Source organism: Pogona vitticeps, chromosome 1 (assembly GCF_051106095.1).
Source record: "Pogona vitticeps strain Pit_001003342236 chromosome 1, PviZW2.1, whole genome shotgun sequence".
NCBI lineage: Eukaryota > Metazoa > Chordata > Lepidosauria > Squamata > Agamidae > Pogona > Pogona vitticeps.
The window spans coordinates 292652366-292676731 of record NC_135783.1 but is presented as its reverse complement, the minus strand read 5'-3'; the positions used below and the strand labels follow the sequence as shown (position 1 = coordinate 292676731).

The 24366-nt window shown below is 41.3% G+C and overlaps 1 protein-coding gene across 6 annotated transcripts in view; it reads right to left on the bottom strand.

Moving 5' to 3' along the window:
• The window catches only part of NR1H3 (nuclear receptor subfamily 1 group H member 3), a 36383-nt gene that overhangs the window by 9045 nt on the left and 2972 nt on the right, over positions 1-24366 (bottom strand). The window contains exons 2-8 of one of the 6 annotated variants that reach the window (XM_078390045.1): positions 18936-19071; positions 8192-8287; positions 5493-5718; positions 4174-4440; positions 2495-2703; positions 1315-1494; positions 369-468 (exon numbers count right to left, since the gene is read on the bottom strand). In XM_078390045.1, coding sequence (XP_078246171.1) covers positions 369-468; positions 1315-1494; positions 2495-2703; positions 4174-4440; positions 5493-5631 — 895 coding nt within the window. In that variant the 5' untranslated portion in view covers positions 5632-5718; positions 8192-8287; positions 18936-19071. Of the gene's footprint in view, positions 1-368; positions 469-1314; positions 1495-2494; positions 2704-4173; positions 4441-5492; positions 5739-8191; positions 8288-9757; positions 9862-18935; positions 19763-24366 lie in introns of those variants that run through there. The other 5 variants (XM_078390039.1, XM_078390060.1, XM_072986029.2 and 2 more) reach the window with 5 other exon arrangements.

The window sequence follows — 24366 nt, the reverse complement described above, 5'->3', positions numbered from 1 at the left end:
TGGGCCCGAAAACATGTAAGCAGTGCAAGAGTACAATGCTGAGCTATCTCAGCAGTTTTTCTATTTCTCCTTTCTCCTTGACTTCCAGGAACATCACCATTCCAAGCCATTTCTCCCGACTCATAATCCCCGCCTATACTCCCCATGTAATCCTAGAAAAATAAAATAATGAAATTGGAAGGGGGCTATATAGCCATTGGGTCCAACCCCCTGCTCAAGGCAGGAATACCAATCAAAGGCTATATCTTCCAACACCCCACTTTGCCAAACTTATGCATCAGGTCTGTATCATGTATTGTGTACACGTGTTATCTGGCCATACTGAAGAAGAAAAAACTGTCTGATACTCAAAACTCTGTTTTGCTTACCAGCTTTTGCAAAGTCATCCCGATTATAACTAAAATCCTTCAAAAAAGTGATGCATTCTGTTTCTGGATTGTAGTGTCGAGATGTCTCCAACAGCATCACCTTAAGGAAGAGAAGCAGAAGAAGTCATTCAAGTCTTGTCACTATGAGATCTCCAAAAGACCCCATAGCAAGTCGAATAAAAATTCACTCTCTGCACCTACAACCCCTGTTTTCAATAAGAAAGGAAACAAGGCTTGGCTCTGAAGAAGCACTCATGAAAGTGCCAACTGACTACCATTACTGGGTAACAAGAAACATAAGTTTCCATTTCTTAACTAAGCAATAATTTACTGCTGAGTTTTGTGCCACTGAATTTAATGATGGCATAAGTAAGAAGCAGCATGCTGGCCATTTCCACACAGAGGAGATGAGGGAAAGCAAAGCCCCTTTCTGCCAACCTCCTTTTGGGGGCACCTCTTAAAACTGAAACCAATGTTCTCCGCTGCAGACGTAACTCAGATTCAATCTTGGTCCCATCTTCTCTTATCTCTACAATGAAACTGCCTGGAATGTGATTTGGGACAGCCCACCACTCCAGAACTATCCTCACCAGCCTCCCCTATTGGGGAAACACAGGTGATTAGACGGGTGAACAGGTAAGGGGTCAAACCTGCCTTCGTAAGAGCCCTTATTAGGAAATCTGGCAACTTTCCAAAAGACACCAATTCCAGGTTGGACCATATAGCAGGGTGTTCATGTGTACAGATCCTCTCCTGCTCACTGACCCTAAAACCTGCTCTGTCACAACCTCAGATTAGTATAACCACTGACTTCTTAATGGGTGTTATGTTATGCAAGTGAAAGACAGCTGTATGAAAAAGAGAAAGGGGGGCAGACTGACTAAAATTGTCACTGACAATAGTGTCCTGACATTCATTGACAAGAATGCCAGAGAGTAGGTCTTACCTCTATTGTGGATGTCTTCAGGAGAGCAATCTGATCTTCCCTGGTGAGCTCCAGGAAACCTGGCAAGTGCTTAGCAAAGTCCACTATCTCCTGCACAGAAATGATTGCAAGCTCTGTGAAATGAGCAAAGCGCTGCTGTCGTGCTTCACGGTGAAGGGGATCTGAGACTTGGGGCCATGGCTGCAATTTGGCATTGGTAAGCCATGAGGAAAGAAGGGAGAAAGACTTCAGTGATGAAAGAAAAGAAAAGCATAAACAGTCAAATAAAATGGATGATGAGTTGCCACAGATCTACCATATTATTATTATTATTATTATTATTATTATTATTATTATTATTATTATTATTATTATTATTATTATTATTATTATTATTATTATTATTATTATTGATGATGATGATGATGATGATGATGATGATGATAATAATAATAATAATAATAATAATAATAATAATAATAATAATAATAATAATAATAATAATAATAATAATAATAATAATAATAATAATAATAATAATAATAATAATAATAATAATAATAATATCCCGCCTATCTGGTCAATTACGACCACTCTTGTCCCACCAACCCATAAAATTCTCTCCTGTTCAGCACATGAGTTATCCCACAACAGGAGTGGGGGGAAAACATAATCCTCCAGCACTGTAAATCCAGGGGAGTCACACTGCACCCTTGGCCCAATAAAGGTGCCGTTAGCTTTGCTAGGCTCATTAAATCTCTGATTCCAGCCACCATGAAGGAAAGACAAGCTCTTTTCCAAATCTGCTAGTCTAGCTCTGAGTCCTTGAGGTATCAACATCAGGAGAAGCATTAAAAGGGAACACCATCTTTGTTAAGTACGCACAGAGCTTGGGAAAGGTACTTCTGGAGAAGCACTAGGACTCAGAAAACTCACCAGCAAGCATGGTTACTTCATGGAGTAAGCAACCTTCTGAATTACTTAATATGGGATACCAATGGCTGGGTGACTGAATTTTTGTGTTTGGTGGCATCTTCCAAAAAAAGCGCAATTTTTCCAAGGTCCAATCATGCAATACGAGTACCACCCCAAAATGTTGAGCAACATGCTAACTGTAGTGAAAGGGAGTGTCTACTGATGTCAAGTAGCGGTCTCTTGACTCCTCCTTTTAGATTGCAACCCACATGAATTGTGCTGTTACCGTCACTTTGAGCCTGTCTGAGAAGGAGCGCCGGTTAGACTGCTGCTGCGCTGCCACCAGTTTTTCTATCATGTCAAGCTGCTCAGGGGTCATTTTGTGAGGTGGGGTTGAAGGAGAAGGTGCATTTTGGGGCACAACCACCACCCGAGCCTGGTCATCTTCCTGCTTCTTCAGCTTCTTCAGCTGGATTTGCTCTTCAGAGAGAACACCTAGGAGGGGACCATAGAAGAAGAAGCAATGAGAAGACAGGCAACATACAAAGGTTCATAATAACGCCAGAGATAGTGGGAGCCGTAAATACGCAGTTCAGACCTTGAAGGCTGGAAACACCATCTCTCAGCGCTTCTTTGTGATTCCACATGTAATGTGAGCACGCACATCAAATATACCTTATCAACAGCCTTTCCTCTTCTTTTAGTATATCTCCTGCACAAGCTGTTCATGTTTCATTCACCAAGATAAGTCCACAGTACAAACCCTAGTCTCCTGAAAATCTTGGTTCCCTTCCACCCACCCTTTTCTTTTATCTACCATTAAAACCAATTTATAGAACTCTTAACTGGGGAGAAAATACTTTCAAAATGTGTTTATAGTTGTCTAAAGCCTCTAAATCTCTAAAATTCATGAGATCCCTTTATATGTGTGAAATGAACTTCATGCATCCTAGCGATTATCTGCTTGTTGCCAGCCTCCCACCTCAGTTTCCCTCTATTTGCAAAAATATTCTGAATTCAGTGATGATTCAAATATTATAACTGAAATAATCTTATCACTTTTGTTTTTGTTGTTGTTGCGTGCCTTTAAGTAGCTTCCGAATCATAGCAGTCCTATGAGTGAATGACCTCCAAAGGACATGACTTCTTTCAACTGAGTTAATCCACTTTATATTGTCTTTCTCTCTTCCTGCTACATGCAGTGCTTCCCAGTGAGTCTACTCTTCTCATGATGTGCCCAAAGTATGATAGCCCCGATGTAGTCATTTTTCCTTCTACAGAAAGCTGCAACTTGATTGAATCTAGTACCCACTTCTTCCTCTTTTTGCAACCCATGGTATCTGCCAAACTCTCCTCCAGCTCTATATTTCAGCTGAATTGAGACAGCTTTCTCAATTCAGGAATACTGCAACGAGGAATACCACATTATGGATAATCTTGGTAGTTAGTGATGCATCCTTACACATTCCTTTCAAATGTAGTACATTCCATTATAGGTAAAGGTAAAGGTTCCCCTTGACATTCTTAGTCCGTTTTCAAGCCGTAGAGCCAGCGCTTGTCTGAAGACAGTTTCCATTGTCAAGTGGCCAGCATGACTAGGGAACACTGTTTTACCTTCCCACTGAGGTGGTACCTATTTATCTACTCGCATTTGCATGCTTTCGAACTGCTAGGTTCGGAACAACCTGGGACAAAGCAACAGGAGCTCACTCCATCGCATGGATTCGATCTTACAACTGCTGGTCTTCTGACCCTGCAGCACAGGCTTCTGCGGTTTAGCCCACAATACGCAGCTGTTATTTAGCATACTCTTTTCCAAGCACAGAATAAAGATACTATAACATCGGGTCCTGCCTTCCTGAATGCAGTAAGGAAACCCCGACCGTCGCCTTGTCCCTGGACCTGCTCTTTCCTCGTATCCATCTTCTCCACATTGCTTCTGGCATCCCCACTCCTGCCACTTACATTGCTCTCGCATGCCTGCCTCCTGGCACTTGCGCAACCGGCACTCCTGGCACTTTCGGCGCATGTACATGTCCATCTCACATCGGCCACCATTTTTGCAGACATATTGGGCACCTTTGATGATGCTACGCCGGAAAAAACCCTTACAGCCCTCGCAGCTCAGAACGTTATAGTGGAAGCCAGAGGCCTTGTCTCCACACACGCTGCACACCTCATTTCCAAGCATCTTGGGGGCCGGCCCCTTCTTTCGTTTCTGGGGAGGTTTTTCTATGTACATGGAGAAGGATGACAGGAAAATAAAAGAGAAGCTGTGAAATTATATGCGGTGACCAAAGGAAATAGCTTCTTGTGAAAAGGGTCACCCTTTCATGCAACAGGATGGAATGCTACATCCCAGACGGGTCAAAGCATATTTTACATCCTTCTTCCTTGAATTAAATTATTCTTATAGTTAGCAAAGCCCTTCTCCCACATTTCTAGATTCTTGGGAATACATTAATAATTCTTGCAGCTAATTTACATATTAGCAAAGGCTAATATTTCTGAAGATTGCACCCCTCCAGAAACAGACTACTGGTCAGAATGTCCTCCCCACTCTAAAACATCCCTGTATGTACAAAATTAGGATATTAGAGTGATTTTGAGGACTAGGGGGCATTTCCTGTACAAATAAAGTGGGGTACAGATGATATCACACACCAAGAAATGATTCATATGGAAAGTTTCATATAGAAAGACGTTGTTCTGAATGGTGAGATAGCCAGGCAACGTACAGTACAGTATTTGTTTTCATGGTCTTTCTCTTATCTAGCCATTAGAGGACAGCATTGCATATCTCTCTCTCTCTCTCTCTCTCTCTCTGGTAGGAGCTAAACTATAGTTCAGAGGAGCATTTCCTCCAATGCTGCACCTTACTTTTTAATTCTTTCCTCTTTGATTTCAAATGGTTTTGCAAAGCCTTTCAATCACGACCATATTCAGCAGTAAAATTGGAATGCGTGTCCAGGCCACAAGCAATAAATCCTTTTTCAAATCATTTTCAAATCTCTCAAATCCCCATTGTTTTCTTGATACTAGACACAGAAAACGTATGTTGCTTCAGTAGTAAAGCACTAAACTCCCAATCCACACAATTTACTATTTGCAGGGAACTCTGTTTTGTTCTTGTTTTTAATGTGTGAAGGGAAAAAAAAAGATTTAAATGTCCCCTCGCAGTCTGATTGATGGCATTCAGTCTACCATCCTGTTTACTTTCATCTATTGATCAGGTCTTCTTGTGCTGCAAACATGATCCCTGACCGTCTGAAGCAAAGTCTTACCCATATGCTCAGGGGGGATCTCTGAGCTATGGAAAAGTGCAAAGCCTTTCTCCTCCATGTCAAACAGGCTTGCCTTCTCCCCATGGTTCTCTTCCACCATCTGCGTGGGACCCATGCTGGCTGCCCTAGAGGGGCTCATGTTCTTTTCATTTCTAAAGCATGGTCATGACCAGCCTCAATACACATGTATCCAGTATTATATTAAATCTTTGCAAAATGGAGATACCTGTGGAGGAAAGCAGAAGCTTAAGGAAAGAAAACACAATTTTACAATTCATGCAACAACACAAGCACAAACTACAGTGGTGCCCCGTATAGCGAGGTTAATCCGTTCCGGATTAACCCTCGCTATACGGAATCATCGCTAAACGGGTAGGGGAAAGGTACTGGAACGCATTAAACTTCATTTAATGCGTTCCAATACCTTCGTTACTTACCCGTTCAGCGAGGATTCCAGGTGCCGGCAGCCATTTTCGCGCCTTCGCTAAGCGAGGGCAGGGCGCGAAAACGGCTGCCGGCAGCCATTTCCGGGCTTCCGGCGGCCATTTTGGAACCGCCGATCAGCTGTTCGGCGGCTCCAAAATGGCCGCCGCAATACCCGATCTTCGCAATGCGGGTTTTCCCCATTGCGAAGATCGGGTATGTTTCCATATAGCAATCCCGAAAAAGGGATCACTATACAGAAACATCGCTATACGGTGCACTCGTTAAGCGAGGCACCACTGTACCACCTTCTTTGATCCCTCAGAATTGTCAGCTCTTATTGGCAACGAGATTCTGAAGTTGATTTCTCTTCCTGTCATCTGATTTCTAAACTCTTTTTTTTTGCTTTCCTTTTTTGTTTTCCTCCATGAGTCTTCCTTTCGTTAATTATTTATTAGGATAATGTATATCCCACCTTTATTTAGAAATATATTGCTTGATAAACTGATAGACACACGTTTTTAAAAATATGTTAAATATAACAAAATCAGCAAAACAAAACATGAAACAATGCAACAGATATGTAAAGCTTCTGAGCCTCCATGTGAGGCATTTTTTAAAAAGTGCGCATAAGGAGAAGTGTATTCTCCTTACACAGCATAAAGCAGAAAGTGAAAATATAAGCCAAGTCTTCCATGGAAGACAATTTCACCTTGATGGAGGTTTCTAAAATAATATGAAGGCAATGATTTGAAAGTAGTCTGCATGACAACTCAGATCAGTGCAAGTTAATTAAAATAAGCCTTGTTGGCTGAAATCCTGTTGCTCTGTATAGTAAATTACATTAGAATAGGCCCACTGAAGCAGTGACAATGTGGTAAGCTAACTCCTTCATACAATTCATTGAGTCAAAAGGGTCTACTTTAGTTGTGACTTAGTCACAACTTACAACTAGGACTTAGTCGCAACTTACTCACAACTAGAGTAGGCCCATTTCACTTAATGGAACTTTTGGAGGAGTTGACTCACCCAATTATTCCCACTGATTCAATGGACCTACTCCAGTACAACTTAATATGCAAAACAACAGGATTTTGGCCATTGATTCAAACTGCTAAATTCTTGGTCTGGTTCTACCCACCAAAGCACAATGATCATTTTTGGGGCCTCAGCCACAACATTGCAAGTACACTAACTTTAGATATTAGGTATTGAACATTTTTGTGGAGCTTTTGACAAAATCTTATTTTAAAGAAAGTATGTATACTTCATAAATTGTAAAGAAAACTTTTATAAAAGCACTAGACATAAAAGGTTTGATCTCTGCATCTAAAAACTCTGGTAGCACATTCAGATTTCTGCTGCCATCAACTCAGTAAGTCAGCAATATTACCACAAAGTAACACTGAAGGGCAGTATTTTACAGGAAACAGGGAGGTCAGCCAGACAGCTGGAGCCAAAGAGAAGACTCAGATGCCTGCCTGGCAGAATTTCAAAACTGACATGTCATCAATAGTTCAAGGAAGCCCGGGCAACAGCAAAAGTGAAACCTGAAGCAGAGTGGGCACTTTAATCTAAAATGAACTTCTTATTCAGTTAACACTATGAAGTACTTATAAGTCTCTGAGTCTCCCGACACTGCTAAAATTAAGTAATGGCGGGGGAACTGAATACAGTAGTTGCATAGTTTTCTCTGTGTAAGGGTGGATCCATACCCAGGGCCTCCACAGGAGACAGCCTTTGAATGGGGAAATGAATGATAATTTAAGTTTGTTCAGCACAGTGAGGGGGGTAACCCTAAGGTATGGGCAAAAGGTGCTGAAAAATCTAAGAATCTGGAACAACTTTCTTGACAAAGAAAAATCCAGGAGACATCAGTTGGAAGCAAGCTGAATTTTGGAAGTTACTACAAAAGAAACCAACATCTAGATTAATTTTGGGGGCCTCAGCCACAACATCCCAAGTATGGGATGCTGACAGAATGTAGTGAAAATGATTTCCACAGAGATGGAGAAAAGCAATTGGGAGAATGTTCTCTCAGTATTACAGGAAACTTACAATAATGATACACTTCTAAAAGCACAGCTTCATATGGGGAGGAAATAAAAAGTGGCAACAGCCTCCTTACAGGGAAAACAGGGATTGTGAAATGTCCACTACAGTATTTTGTGGCCTTTTACATTAAAAATGAATACCATTTTAAGGAGTTGATTCTTGAAAGAGAGGAAATGTGCTGAGTGAGGGCTTTTCAAAAATATTCAGTTCTCCCATTTTACCTTTGTGGGTCCACAAGATGCTTCCAGCAGTCAATGCTTAGGTAGGGTCATCTGGCCAAAATTTCCAAAATGAGGGATATTCCAGAGCTATGATATCTGAAACAAAAGATAGCAATTGTGTTCAGGAAAACTGAAACAAAACAAAAGGGAAAAAAAGTAACAAAGAACTAATCCTAAAACCAGGCATACATTGCAATCCTCTGTCTGACTCACTTGTAGCATAATGTTTTCCCAAAGCAGGGATGTTCTGAGCATGTTGTTGGCAAATCTAAGGACAGTTGGCATTGAGCCCATGTGGGCAGTAGTTACTGTAAATGAAAAACCTGTATAAGCTGTACATATTTACAGCCATGATGACATTCGAGTGCCTATTGGTAGAGGAATAAAGAAGAGAACGCTGTCTTTCTCAGGTTCAAAAACTGGATATATGGGGATGAAAAGGCAATGCCAACTGTATAAAGCAAAATCCAAATATAAACAATTAACATAATTCTTTGACCACAAAAACTAAGTCAGAGAGACCAATTCTCCCATATCAGCAATAAAAATAGTCCAGCATTTTCCTATAATCCACTTTAGAGAAATACTTTCATTAGGATACCAGATGTAGAACAGTATAAAACGTCCAACCTGCCCAGAATTCTTTATCAGGTAAGGTAATAAAATGGGATGCAGAGCAGGGAGGTTCAATGTTCAAGCAACCGTTCAAGACTCTTCTTGCACTACTCAAAAAAAAAAAATAACTAGAAAGAAATTAACTAGAAAGAAATTAACGTTTAAGTAGAACACCATAACATTTTTTCCCTTGTGTTTCGAACTTACGGTTCTCAGAATATGGTGAAATGATCAGTAACTTATTTTTTGTAAATTAAATCAGAACAAGTCAGAACAATTGTTGCAGTTTAATGCAACTATTTTATTCTAACTTATCAATACCTTTTGCCAACAAAAACAAAAATAAACACAATGGCTACTCTCCAAAAGATTGCAAAACGTTTCAAGCCATTATTTTCACCCATTGAATACCACCCAATACAGCCAGCCAGAGACTGGGAAAAAAATATGGTTATGGAGTATAACTTCTGAAATCTCACAGACAACCATTGCTAGCTTGGGAATTCTGGGAGCTGTAGTCCAAAAACATAACTTGCACAAGCAACCAGATCATACGAGCATCTGTTCTTACTAAGGAATAGATGTCAGCTGAAAACCCTTGCACATCCTGCAATGGGTTTGGACTTATTCTGGAGACTCAGCCCGTCACAACAAAATAATCAGTACAGACACATAATCCCCCTCCACCTTCCCCAGTCCGCCCTGCTGTTCCAATGGCTCCTTAGCCTCTACTTTCCCACTCTCCCACCTGCCGGGGCACAATCAAGCTCCAATGTGCTTCAGTATCCAAAAGGTATTCTCCTCAACGGTAATAGTTGGGGAGAAAAGGCAGCTCCTTGCTGAAAACATTGCTGGAGACCAATGGGACAATGGTAAGATCCAGGTATGAAAAACAGAGGATCAGCCACAGAATTCCCTTATTTTACTGTAGTTCAAAAATACTAGAAGTACCTCTAAAACAGAAAACTTGATTGTGCACTGCCTTGCCAGCTGTAATTAGCAGTAGTCCCAAAGGCAATGAGAGAGAGAGAGAGAGAGAGAGAGAGAAGGTGTTAGGCAAACCTTCCCCACGGAACTACAACTAGAATTGAACTGCATAGCCCACGGGGAAGCAAATGTAGGTGAAAGGCTGAGGAAGCATATTATTCCTTGGGTTGTGGTCACGTTGATGTCACAGATGAGGCACCAAGTACTTCCAAGATACATTGGCATTGACTCCTCCCTTCTGCCAGGAAGCTGCCAACAGCTCGGGAGAGCAAAGGTCCCACGTTCAATTCTTTGGATACAATGAGTTATTCTCCACACAAATCAAATAAATCAAGCTGCTTTATTCCACATTCTCCATTCAGATTCCCAACTACCAAGTGGTACTTTCCACTTTGTGCTCCACACTCACAGTTGCTGCCCAGAATTAAAATTTCTGTCCTTCCCTCATATAGCCAGGGTTTTATCTTTACTCTCACATTTTGCTTTTTTAAAGGGCCAAAATCTTTTTCATTTCTTTTCTTTTTTTAACTGGAAAGGATCTGGAAGAAGCTGCTGTTTTGAAGGTGTTCTTCATTTGAGGACCTTTCCCATCCAAGCAAAGCAAAAGTTGGGAACATAAGAACATAAGAAGAGCCCTGCTGGATCAGGCCAGGGGCCCATCTAGTCCAGCTTCATGTCTCTCATAGCAGCCCCACCAGATGCCTCTGGGAACACAGGAGACCACTAGATAGCTGTCTCCTGATATCCCTCCCCTGCATCTGGCATTTGGAGGCACCTTTCTTCTAAGCCTGGAGATTATACATCCCCATCATGGCTTGTAACCTGTGATGGACTTTTCCTCCAGAAATCTGTCCAATCCCCTTTTAAAGGCATCTAGGCCAGATGCCATCACCACATCCTGTGGCAAGGAGTTCCACAGACTAACAACACACCGGGTAAATAAATATTTCCTTTTGTCTGTTCAGGGACCTTGAAGATGTTAATCCACAGTAAGCATCTGTACATATGTAAATCAATATATGCCCTATTTTGTCCTCCTTTTTCATGATGTATATTGTCTTTATTATTTGTGCCCACCGGAGTAAGGCAGTAGTGAATCTCCCCACATGTTAAACCTTGTCACCCAACACTCCTGTTCCTGCATCATTTTCATCTGATCCCTCATGTTTGAAATCCTCCAGAGATTATCTAAGCAATCATAACAAGATTCTGTTGAGTTCTGAGTTTTTGCCATCCAGAAGAAAGACTGCCTGATCCAACTATGAGTGCGATCAGATGACTAGAAAGGTGTGTGCCTAATCACACTTGAAAGGGTTTCTTAAAGGGAGCGAAACCCCTTAAAGTGATCTTACCATCTGCTGGGGAACTGCTCCACCCTGGCCCCCAAAACATAGAAGTCCTGCAGATGGACTAAAAAGATCCAGCCTGGGCACTGATCAGAGTCAGGCTGGAGGACATCTCCCATGTGTCGTGTGATCTCCAGGAAACAGATCATGCTGGACCATTCCACAAACCGTCCAAATTGCAATCAATGGTATTTCCTCATGCGATCACACCCTAATTCTAAAGCTCAAAACTAATCGCACAAGACTCCTCTCCAATTCAAGCACTGACTGTATACTGTAGATTCAGACAGCAAATCAGTGGTTAATTAATGGGCAGATTTTAACTATAGAGGACAATATCCTTTTAAAAAAAAATTTTTTTTCCCACTGCAACCCATGACAAAGAGCAGCTCATGATCCAAGAGGGGAACTTACTATTTCACCAGTAAACTGCCCAGCGTTGCACGTGCACCATCCCTTTGTAGAACAAAACCTTCACATAGGTAAAACACCTTACAAATCATTGTGGTTAGAAAAAGTAGAAGCTCCAAGTAGCTAGAGAAAAAAATGTCCAGATTGGAAGGGGAAAAAATGATATATTGGTTCACATTGACCTTTACATCATGGGTCACTGAAAAAATCCTTCACATTTACCCATGCCAATTCTGGACCAAATTGTGAAATATTTTCCAACGAAGCCACATGCTGAGATACCTATTAAATCAGAACTGCTCAGTTTTGAAACAAGCCTCCTACCAGTCACTGAAGAAGGTGAAGATGAACATTTAGGTGGAAAACCATGAGGCTATGGCTAAGTAAGCACGCACCTCTCTACACAAATCATCTTTGCATATAGCAGGTTGGAGTTATCTTTGACTTTTGACTTGGGCCAATTCCTCTTATTTTGTGCCAACCAGCACAATTGTTTTTACAAGCTTCCTAAAAATGCTTCCTCACTTCCTCTGAGAGTTTGCTAGAGGGAAACTAAATGTTCTCACAGTGCAATCCCTTAGCTGTTCCTCTTGATCTCCCCAGTACCCTTTTTCCCAGGCGCCTTTGAGACTCGTCTGACTTGTGATCCTCTCACTCATCAAAAGTAGGTAGCAATATGCTTCCCACCCCTTCCCTTTCTGACCTAAAGGGAAGAGTCGAAAGATTCTGGGGGAAATAGCAAACAAAATCTTCCAGTAATAAACAACTTATGTGTGTTTCAGAACACCAAGTTGTACAACAGCATGATTTCCACAGAATATCTCCTCATCCTTAGTCACCCTCCAGTCTCTATCACTTGACTGAGAGGTTTTGCTCATATGACACTGAGAGTCTTTGTGTGACATTGTGATTGGAGTGCTGGTCTAATCCTGTATGTACTTTCTGCACTTCATTCCCTTTGACCTCACTATTTCCAATGTCACCACCTACATCCACAAACGAAACATCTCTATCAAAAGAAAGGCAGGGGATTAATATAAAAATCGAATCACTGAATTATGTACATATATGTAGATGGGCATACACACATATGCTTGTATTCTTATAAAATCAATGAATAAAATATATATACATTCTCGTATATTTCATATATGAAATGAATTATATATTCATATTTATGCAAAATGTATAAAAGCAATTGAGAATAATAATTCTCTTGGCACGTCTGTACACTGAATAATAATAGTTCACTATAATAATAGTGAATTCGTTCATAGGCTTCTGTACACTTTTGCAATCCTGCATGTTATATTTTACTAACATTTCTTCTATCTTTACTTTCTGACTTAAGACATAACCACTATCTTTTTTTTCTGAATTTGAACCCCAAAATAATTCTGTATCTGTCTCAGGTTTGGAAATTATCCTTGACAGGTTCAAGCCTCTCCTGACATGGACAGTTTATGCCATCCTAAATTGTTTCGTCCATAAAGTGTCACACTTCTTTCTTTCTTTCTTTCTTTCTTTCTTTCTTTCTTTCTTTCTTTCTTTCTTTCTTTCTTTCTTTCTTTCTTTCTTTCTTTCTTTCTTTCTTTCTTTGATTTATTGATTTAGTTATGGTCCATTTCTTTCTTGCCTTTTCTCCAAGGAGCTGAAGTCTCTCTTCCTCCTCACTTTATCCTTGTAACAGCAAACACCCCCATGTGGTAGGCTTGCTGCAGCAGGTACAATAAATACAAATTCATCCCCTGAGCTTCATGGCTCAGTACAGAGGACTGCCAGCATCTCCCAAGTCCCACTCCAATAATCTAACATGGACATCACAGTGAATCTCTTGGCTATCTCTTCCAAATGTTATGGTACTAAATGCTTTCAATTTTGCATCTCTTCAAATGGGATATCTGCGCACTGAAGAGTCAGGTCTCACTTTACATTCAAAAGTCATTTGATTTTTTAAAGAGGCTGATGCCATATAACTGTCCATACCACAGCCTAGTCTTATTCTTGGTTTAAAGATTAAACATACCTTCCAGCAACACACTATTCTTAGGCCTAAAGAACAATGTGCAGCCGCGGTGGGGGGGGAGAACAGCAGTATCTTCAGAGCTGCAGTATCTAAGGTCTCCATAGCCATGATGACGTTCAAACTCCCAAAGGAGGAGGAAGGAGTGAATGATGTCCCAAGCACATGAAAGAGTCACTACACAAAAGCTGCTATTCATGGCAAGTGCCTCTTTGCAGCAAGCAATCATGCACAGTGGCTCACCACACAGACAGGGATGGGAAATGTTTGCTTGTTTCGACTGCAACTCCCAGAATTTCACACCCAGCACAGTCACTGGGCAGACTCCCCATGGAATTCTGGGAGATGTCATGCAACTCCCCAAAGAAACATGTCTCACTTCTTCAGCAGTTCTGTGGGGCCAAATGACCCTAGGAGCAATTCAAAGGCACCACCATGTACCTGGGAGAGCCTGTCCTTTTCCCAGCAATGTAATGAAGTCAAGCCGAGGTACATGGTTTGAAAGATGCACAATGGAAAGACTTATAGCTATTATTCTCTGAAAAAGAATTTCAATCGAAGCCACATAAGAATTTTAAGGGAAATTTAATTATTTACTGCACAGCTGTTGCTCAGTGGGCAGCAAGACTTTAAGGCTACCCTGTCTAAAGACTGCAAAGAGATTATTTTATTTATTTATTTATTTATTTATTTATTTATTTATTTATTTATTTATTTATTTATTTATTTATTTATTTAATTTTTACCCCGCCCCTCTAAACCATGGCTACTCGGGGCAATTATTTAAGGAGGATACGCGAGAACAGTTAAGAAAAACAGAACATGATGGAGAGAACATTTTCTTTACTTCCTAATCGATACCCAGCCCAAAGCAACACATGCTTACTCAGATGTAAGTCCTATTGAGTTCAAAGGCGCTCCCAAATAGGTATCCACTTGATGACAGCCTTATTAGCTTTTTCTTTTTTACAGAAGTTGGGGAGTCTAATCCCTTAGACATCCTAAAGCATCAACTAGATAATCTCCTGAACCTGCCATATGCTATAATCCCTCAGAACCCTCCAGAGGTTGCACACAATGTAGTCTGTAATGCACTTCAACTATCATGATCTCTTCTAACCCTGGTCGTTTATTGAGGAGCAGCATGCAAGAGTGCACTGCCTGAACATTCCTGCTTCAAGGGGAGCAGTAAAGCCCCCTACAGACCTGCAGTTTGTCATAGCATGTTGTCCAAACCTGGCAGGAGCCAGCAGTTTGCTTCTCCCTCAATAAACATACATACATTGTTGTTGGGTACTATTATTACTATTCAAATATATTCAAAAATCCCAGGCACATTCAATCAAAATTATTAAAACATTGACTGGTATTATATAACAGATACAAGTTTTAACAAAAAAAAACTGTCTGTTAAATATCGGTGCAGTTATGTATCCTGTGTCTAATATTGCTGATTTTTGTAGCTCTGATTATATAATTTCTGAGATTTGCAACTGCTTTATAATACTATGGGAAATTTCTTGATATTGTTCCCCAAGCCCCAATGACTACAGCGTCCACTGAAGTGTGTTTCATCCACAAACGAAATGTTTTGATTTCCAGGTCTCTGTACTCTGTACTGTTAGTTTTTCCAATTCTTTATTTTCAGCTCTGGCCTAGAATTGCAATGTTAATGATCCAGACATTTATTTATTCTATTACTACTATGTCTGGTGTGTTATGTTCGAGATCTCTATTAGTTTCAATCCAGAAATCCCACAAGATCTACATATTGTCATTTTCCAACACCTTCTCTACCTGATGTTCCCATAGTTTTTTGGAGGCTGGCAAGTTATATTTTTTGCATAATGACTAATTGAATAATTACATCTTGACTGGTCATGCCGGCTGGGGAGGGATTTGGGGAATTATAGTCCCCTTACCACAATGGTAAGAACTAGAATCAAAAAAGTTTGCATACTCTTTCCTCATTTCCCAACTTAAATAACTGGAATAGATTATGTATCAACAAGTCATGCAGGCTGGGGAGAAGAAGATAGCACTGGAGTGGGAGTGGGACTTGTGGGTTCCTAACCTGAGGTAACAGCTAAGATTAGTACTGGACAGGATTACTGAGATGGAGAAATTTATTTGTTCATTCATTCATTTGTTCGTTCATTCATTCATTCAATCAATCAATCAATCAATTGACCCATCAGTGCAAGCATTTGGGGGGCACAAATCCTCAATATCCCACAATAACAAAAATACAATTAAAAAACAATATGACAATAAAATAAATAATTATGACCATAAATATCAATAACCCTATAAAAATCCAGAATTATTATAAAAATTATTTACAGCACCCGAAAACTCAGTTACTAAAGGCAGCTTTAAATAATTTGGTCTTTACCATCTTTCTAAAGATAAGGTGGGAAGGAGCCTGGTATATCTCTGTCAGCATTTTATTCCAAAGATTAGAGGCCACAATCGTTGTATATACAGTGGTACCTCGACTTACAAACTTAATCCGTATTGGAACGACGTTCGTACGTCAAAAAGTTCGTAAATCGAAGTACCATTTCCCATTGACATGCATGGGAACGGAATTAATCTGTTCCAGCATTTCAAAAGGCAAAAAAGCAGGGGAAAAGGGCTGGAAATTCAAATTTCCCACCCTTTCTCCCTGCCTTTTTTGCCTTCGGAGCTCTCAAAGGGCTTCCTCCGATGTTGGGGGGAAAGCCCTTTGAGAGCTCCGAAGGTGCCGATCGTGGCAGCGGGGACCCACAGGGAGGTCTCCCAGGGCTTGCCCGCTACCATGGGAGACCTCCCTGGGGGCCCCTGGCGCTGCGATCGGCGGCTTCGGAGCTCTCAAAGGGCTTTCGCCCGACATCGGAGGAAGCCCTTTGAGGGCTCCAAAGCCAAAAAGGCAGGGAGAAAGGGCTGGAAATTTGAATTTCCCGCCCTTTCTCCCTGCCTTTTTGCCTTTGGAGCTCTCAAAGGGCTTTCTCCAATGTCGGGGGGAAAGCCCTTTGAGAGCTCCGAAGCCGCTGATCGCGGTGGCGGGGACCTCCCAGGGCTTGCCCGCCACCATGGGAGACCTCCCTAGGGGTCCCCGCCGCCGTGATCTGTGCCTTTGAAGCTCTCAAAGGGCTTCGTCCAATGTCAGGCGGAAAGCCCTTTGAGAGCTCCGAACCCAAAAAGGCAGGGAGAAAGGGCGGGAAATTCAAATTTCCAGCCCTTTCTCCCTGCCTTTTTGAAGGGATCCATTTACGAACGGCTCCATTGGCAAAAAAAATGGCATTGACTTGCAAATGGAGCCTCGACCTCATTTGTAGGTCAAGCTCAGTTCGCAAGTCGATGCCAATTTTTGCCAACAGAGCTGTTCGTAAATCGAAAAGTCCGTATGTAGGGCCGTTTGTAAGTCAAGGTTTGACTGTATCTTTTTGGCTTCTCTTGGTGTAGCAACTTTTAACATCATGGATTGAAAGAAGCAAGTGGGATGGATAGCTCGTTTCTGGGAGAAATGTTCTGATAAGTATCAAAGTATAAAGCCTTTAAGGGCTTTATAACTCCTAACCGGCACCTTGAATTGAGCATGGAAATGTAGAGAGAGCCAATGAAGGTGCACCAAGAGTGGGATGATCAAATTTACTAGTCTCAGCAATCATTCTGGCTGCCATATTTTGAACCTGTTGAAGTTTCCATACTGTTCTCAAGAGCAGCTCTATGTAGAGAACATTACAGTAGTCTGTTTTTTGAGATTATCAATGTGTGAACCCCTGTTGCTAGGCATCTCTTATCAAAGTAGCGGCACAACTGGGCAATTAACTGAAGTTGATAGCCCAAGGGACTTGGCGTCCACTAAGCATAATCTCTTTGCACCTATCCAGCCCACCAGACCAGAAAGGAAATTTGGGAGTAGATACCAGGGAAGCTTGTTTATCCCATTTTGACTTTCTGACATCTATTTCCTCCTGGATCTATTGTCAGATTACGCTTAGGATCAGCCTATTAGTCTCAACCTTTTTTCTGTTCCTATTTCTCTAAGGGGCAGAAATGCTGCTGCTCTTCTCCCTTATGCACATGAAGGCACATGTCAGTCTATTTAGGATCAAGGTTAAGGCTTTTCTATCTGAAATGTAACTTTCTTACTAAAGGTTTGTTTGTTTTCAACAGTGGGTCTATTGTGGGATTGATGGCCCATGTGCCTACACAACATCTCCTCTGCTTCAGAGAGAAATCTTTATGTTTTTCTTCTCTCTAACCTTGTGAATATTCATAACAGAAGTAAAACAGTACAGGGGATGGGGGAGCTGGACACAGGGAAGAAGAGAGATAGAACACAAGGCTAAGCCAGGCACAGCTGGGTACATTTGCTAGTACATACATGTATCTATTCCATAGGCAGTGAGTCACTACATGTGTATATATAGTTATGTACATGCGTATATATAGTTATATATACATGAGTATATACAGTTACAGATCTCCACAATTTGTGTGTGTGTGTGTGTGTGTGTGTGTGTGTGTGTGTGTGTGTGTGTGTGTGTGTGTGTGTGTGTGTGTGTGTGTGATTACACAAGAAAATTAAGTTACGTACTTCACTACCGAAGTAATACACCTGGTCATCTAAAGTTGGTGGGAGAGTAAGGAGATCATTAAGTCTAAGCTTACAACCTGGAGCAATCCATTGAAGCAAAATGGTGGAAAATTCAGGACAGGTCAAAGTCAGCCTTCCCTGACATAGTTACTATTTCACCTATAAAATACCCTATCACAAAATTCAGTGCCTTTCAAAGGAATTAAGCCATGGCGGATGGTTACTACTAGCCATAACAGGATGAAAAGGGGGTAGGAAAGAGGAGATCTATATATTTAACCTCAGTGGAGGAAAGGTGGAGTATATATTTTACAGATAATGGCTATATATTAATTTCTCTCTGGTACCAGGGGCAACATGGACAGAAATGTGCTATTGCACTCAAGTCTCATTTGTTATTTTTCTGTGAAGCATCTATGTGACTGCTAAGAGAACAACACGCTAAATGAGGTGAACCTTTGGTCTGGAACAACTTGGCTCATGTTTATATGATTATTATTCCCTAAGGCTTTCTCACTGAAATGCAGAGGTTAAACTCTGACATCGCCTGTCCTTCTAATATTGCAGATGTTTGAGAGAACACAAACATCTATTTGTTCTCCATTAAACATAAGAACAAGAAATTCAGAAGAGCTGAAAGGAACATTTTCTTGTGGCGGCAACCCCCCCCCCCCACTTCTTCCCAACTCCAGAGAAAAGAAAAATTCTTATCCCACGCTTTCAATGGGGAAACAAATGGAGCCAACAGCCCAGAACCCCCAGCTCTGTTCTCCTTACCTTCTCCTGAAACAAACTGCTGCTCCCAAAAGCATGCTATTCATTCTCTCCTCCGACACCACTGGCGGCCACCCTGATCTTCCTTGCCGTTGCCTCTTCTGCTGTCCACTCCCTGGGGTGGGTTGAACAGTTCACACTCATAAGAGAAGGAACAAAAAGAGAGAACTCTGGTCTGCCTTCCTTTAGCTACAAATAGACCCCAAAATGGGCAGTACTCTCTCCCTGCCTCCAAGATACCGTTGGTCCTCGGGAAGGAGAACAAAAAAGAAGAGGTTATTCAAGTTCATCCTGCTAGCTCGCTGGCTCTCTCCATCTCTCCCTGTTAGCACGAAGAGACGTTCCTTGAATCAAGGTAAGAAATGGCAATCGGCTGTTCTACCTGACGGAAGAAGATGAGGGCAATATTGGTCCGATACAATCTCCGATACAATATTGATGGTTCTTCCAGTGATTGCTGCCTTTGTTATTGTTGTTTGTGTGACTGTTGTCCTGCTAGCAACGTTATCTCAAAGCAGTGCAGTTCTTGCCTTGGCAGGGTCTTGGACTAGATGACCCCCAGGGATGCCTTCCCCACTTTACAATTCCATGAATCTATGAATATAAGACCCTTTTGAATCCAGCTCCAGTCACAAAAATAGGCAAAGTTAGCTCAAAGATGTTCCAGTGCTTTCAACGGTCTATAAGATATATTTATTTTATTTTTTATTTATTTATTGTATTTATACCCTGCCTATCTAGTCATTTCGACCACTCTAGGCCATATATAATTGGTAGTTTCCTTCCTGAGTGGACTCTCAATGCCTACAACTTGCACTGAAGAAAAAAAAGCCTTCAGTTTGCTGCAGTGCAAAATGTATACATGATCCCCTCATCTGGATCAAGACACGGCAAACACAGGAAGGGGCCTTATTGGTTCACAGAGTATTGTGAACTCTAATTGGCAGCTATGCTCCAAAGATTCAGGCAAGAGTCTTCTGTTGCCTTAACTGGACAATCCTTTAGGTTTCTCTCTCTAAGTTCTAACTAGCTGGCACTAGCGCCAAGCCTGCACATATTCCAAAATCAGTCAAGATCAATGTGCTCAAGGTGGCATTGTGCTCATTATTACAGCTATCAGAGTGTGTTGGACTACAACTCCCAGAATTCTGTGGTCCAAAAAGTTTATTTTTTTTAAGCTCAGGTACAAACCGCAGTAATTTTAGTAGCTTCTACAAAAAGGCCAGAAAAGAAAATATTTGGAGCTGAATATTATGTGTGGCTCTCTGCTTGTCTTTCAAGACTGATCACAGCCACATGGAGTGTCCATGTTCAGCTGCAGCATACCTCTGAATAGCAGATGCTAGAGACAAACAGGAGGAGGAGACCATGGCCATCATGCCTGGCTTGTCAGGTTTCCAGAGTTATCTTTGCTGGAAACAAAGCAGGCTTTTCATCATATCCAGCAGAGATATTTTGCTTCATTAAGAAGAGTGAATATTTTCTAAATAACAACAACAATAAAAATAGTAAAGCAACCTAATCAAGTTCTTGCAGTTTCACTTTTGAAATAAGCTCTCAAAATTAAAAAAAATAAAATAAAATAAACCTGACAAAACATGACCACAGTGGCAACTTTGAGCATTTAGTCAACATATTGTGCCCACTGTCTTTTTCTCAAAATGATTCTCTCCAATCCAACAATCCTTGCAAGACAAGTACTGTAAGTCATAAATCAGAAGAACCCAGGCCACTCACAAGAGAAGCTGCCTCTAGTCTCCCTTAATCTGAATGACCATCACAGCAATGTGGTGATTAAGGTGGCCCTGAAACTTGGAGTGAGTGAGAGTAAGAATAAGAGTGGAAGGGAAGTCTACACTTTCAAACTGAACTGCAGTAACCCAGAGATCTTGGCTGCATCTGTAGTGCTGTGCCGGGTTTGACTCCACTATCAGCATTGACCTTTGGTCAGACTGACAGCAGGAAACACAGTCGTGACTTAGACTTTGTTAGAGAACTCAAGCAGGAAAATTCCCATTAGTATTCTTCCCTTGAAGGGAAAACTGGGGGTGAGGGGCAAGAATGGTCACCCCATCTCCCATCCTCCATAAAATAACATCAGACAGTACTAATCAGGGTAAGATTCAGGTTGGGGAAACTCCTCCTGGCATGCTGGTCTGGGGGGAAAGCACCAAACAGCTCTCAGTGCCGATCAACATACCTGTACTTGCACACATCCCATTTTCCCTGAGATGGGTCATGTCTGACACAGAGAAGGAAAAGCCAATACAAAACGATTCATGGCTGAATTAACTGTTCCTGAGCTCAACATCCATCTAAGTTAAGAGCTAACAAATGATTAATCCCTTTTTAAACGCCTTCTTGTCTCTTTGCTAACTTTGGCCGTCCACCTCCACATTCTGTCAGACAGAAACCAAAGTTGCCACTACACAAATTTGCATTCAGATTTGGGAAACTGACTCTTTGAACCAACTTAGAGATAGGTGCACAGCTAATTGGAGACCCACAGGATGTACTCTGTTTCCACAATCAAGGATTGAAACATAAACGGGTAATTAATTGACATCTCAGATTACCAAGTCAAACTAATGTTTGTACACATCCTTTCATACGTTTATATAACTAATCTAGTTCAACCCCATTTGTTGTTGTTGTTGTTATTGTGATGATGATGTGCCATGAAGTTGGTTCTGACTTACAACCACCCTATGAATTAGTGGCTTTCAAAAGTTGCCATCATTAACAGTCCTGTTCAAGTCTTGAAAACAGAAGGCCATGGCTTCCTTTAGTGAATCAATCCATCTCCTATTCAGTCTTCCTCTTTCTCTACTGCCTTCCACTTTTCCCAGCATTATTTTATTTTCCAGTGTGTCTTGTCTTCTCATGATGTATCCAAAGTACAACAGTCTCATGTTCATCCACTTTCTTCAGGAAATGTTAGGTTCACCATGCTAGAAAAGGGAGATTCATGGACTCACTGAATTGTAAAGTTGGATAGGAGCTGCGGAATCATCTAGCCCAACCCCTGTCAATACAAGATTCATCATATGGAGGTTGTTCTTTAGGTAACGTGAGGAAAAGTGCAAAGATTTTGAGGGTGTATGCTACTGAACGGAAGACATGTATCACTATATGGAGCTGACACAATTGTACATTGAAGAGATGAAATATTGTGGCTGCAGCTGTTAGTAAAGGAACTGAGAAAATACCCAATATGAAAATTAAAAAGTATTGCTAGAAGCAGGAAAATGAGAATGACAGCTAAAAGGGGGGGAGAAAGTACATGCAACGTTCTGTGCATCAGAGAACATTTCACAACGTCATCTCCCCCCCTCCCCCCGCATGAAGCCAAATGGCAAGATAAACTTTCTGCAGACTTTGCCCTGCCAGGTTGCATTCTCTTCTCACAATGGCTGAAAGTACTACAAGCTATCTCCTGGAAAACTATGCTGCAAGCGAGACAGAATCTGCTGGGCTCCAAGCCAGCAAATGTCATGGCTGCAATCAGGGCATGTCCCCCAGAAGGCAAACAAGAACCGTGAATATCTCCAGGATGCCGCTGGGCGCTCAGCGTGTCTTTTGGTGCTCTAAAGCCCTGCCCTTCCTGAAGTCTTGTTTTTGCTGACAGATGTCAACCAGCCAATTCCACTGACCACATGAATCCATAGCTCTCTGTATGTGACCATTAGTCCCAGCGATCAACACTGGTTGGTCTACTAAATAACAGCAAATAATCAAATGATATTGCTCTCACATGAAATAATGTTTGCAATACAGTATTGTGGGCAAAGTGTCTCTACACTTTTGCGTTGGTGCTAGTTTTGGGTTACATTGTTGTTCTGTGCCATATGTCACTTCTGTCTTATGGGAACCCTATGAATTAATGACCTCCAAAAGGCACTATCATTAATGATTCTGCTCAGGTCTTGCTAACTCAAGTCCATGACTACCTTTATTGATTCAGACCATCTCATGTTCAGTCTTCCTCTCTTCTTACTGCCTTCAGTTTATTCCTAGCTTTAGCAAGAACTGGGTTTTTTCAGTGACTTCTGTCTGCTCATGATACATCCAGAATATGTACAATAGATTCAGTTCTATCACCGTGTTAAAAAGGGAATTCTATGTTGTACATGAAGTCCTGTTGCTTAGCATGGAAAGTTGTAGATTGAGCAGGCCCATTTGAATCAAAGACACTTATGGAGGAATTGATTTACCTAATCCCATTGATTCAGTGGACTTGTGGAAACAGGATATCAGCCATGGAGAATCAGAAGTGGATGAAGGTGACAATAGGAAAGGCATGCCTGGCAGAAAGTTACATCCCTTCATACCAGTTAAATAGGCTAACAAAGGCTTGAGGAGTGTTAGAAGCATTTTAATACTATGTCAGATCCCTGTCTAACACAATGACACCACACTTCCCAAATTTCCATATTGCATGATTCACCTGAGGAAATTAATGTCTCACAAACAATCCAGTGGTGGCAGCAATCTACATATCATTATCCTGCAAGCCCTCAAAATAGCATCTTTAAAGAACATCAAAGTCAAACTTTGTTACTGTGGCTGCTGCAGCTGCCACTGCCACTGTTAAAGAAGCACATTTTTTTTAAAAAAAAAGCCATGTGGAATCTTAATGGACAGGAAGACATGGAGCATCTAGCATATATTTACTATACAGTAAATCCCACTGTGTTCAAAGGGGTTTATTTCCAAGGCAGTGCTGGACTGTGGCCTTGTGCTTTTATGAAGAGCCCATTTCATCAGATGAGTTAAGTGCCATTATTACTTGGTAGGTTTGCACACAGAGATGGGGCAGTCATCCAACCAATCCATATTTAAGGGGAAGAATTTTGGGTCTAATGGGCTTAACCCTGGCTTGGACTCAAAGAATCAGACTCAGACTTGGGACTCAAATCCAAAGACTTGCCAACATCCCTGCCCGTAACCACTCCAGTATGCCACCGGTATCTTTATTTTGATTTCTTTCTTCTTTTTCAAAATTGAATAAGCACCCTTGCACCTCCAATAGCCAAAAAGTTTTTAAAATTAATTTAGGAGTGTGGGAGCCCCCTGAAGTGCTGGTGGGACTCCAGTCATGACAAAACTGCCCTCTCATGTTCCCTACAGGGAACTTTTTGAACACATATCATTTTTTTAAAATTAAAAATTAAGAGGTGGAAGGACCCAGGAGGCTGAGGTACTGCCTCCTGGAAAGATGAAGCCAGACTTCTTCCTCATTGCCATTTATCACAGACTTGGAAATGTAGCTTTGCAAGAATCGCTGAAGAATATGTTCCAATAGAGCAAAATAAATGTGCAACAGTATTCACTGGAAAATAAGTTTTCACCATATATACCAGGCAACTTATGCCTTTTCCTGAATACCTCTTCTCAATTGTATAAAGTAACATTCAGCATTTTTCTGTGGAAA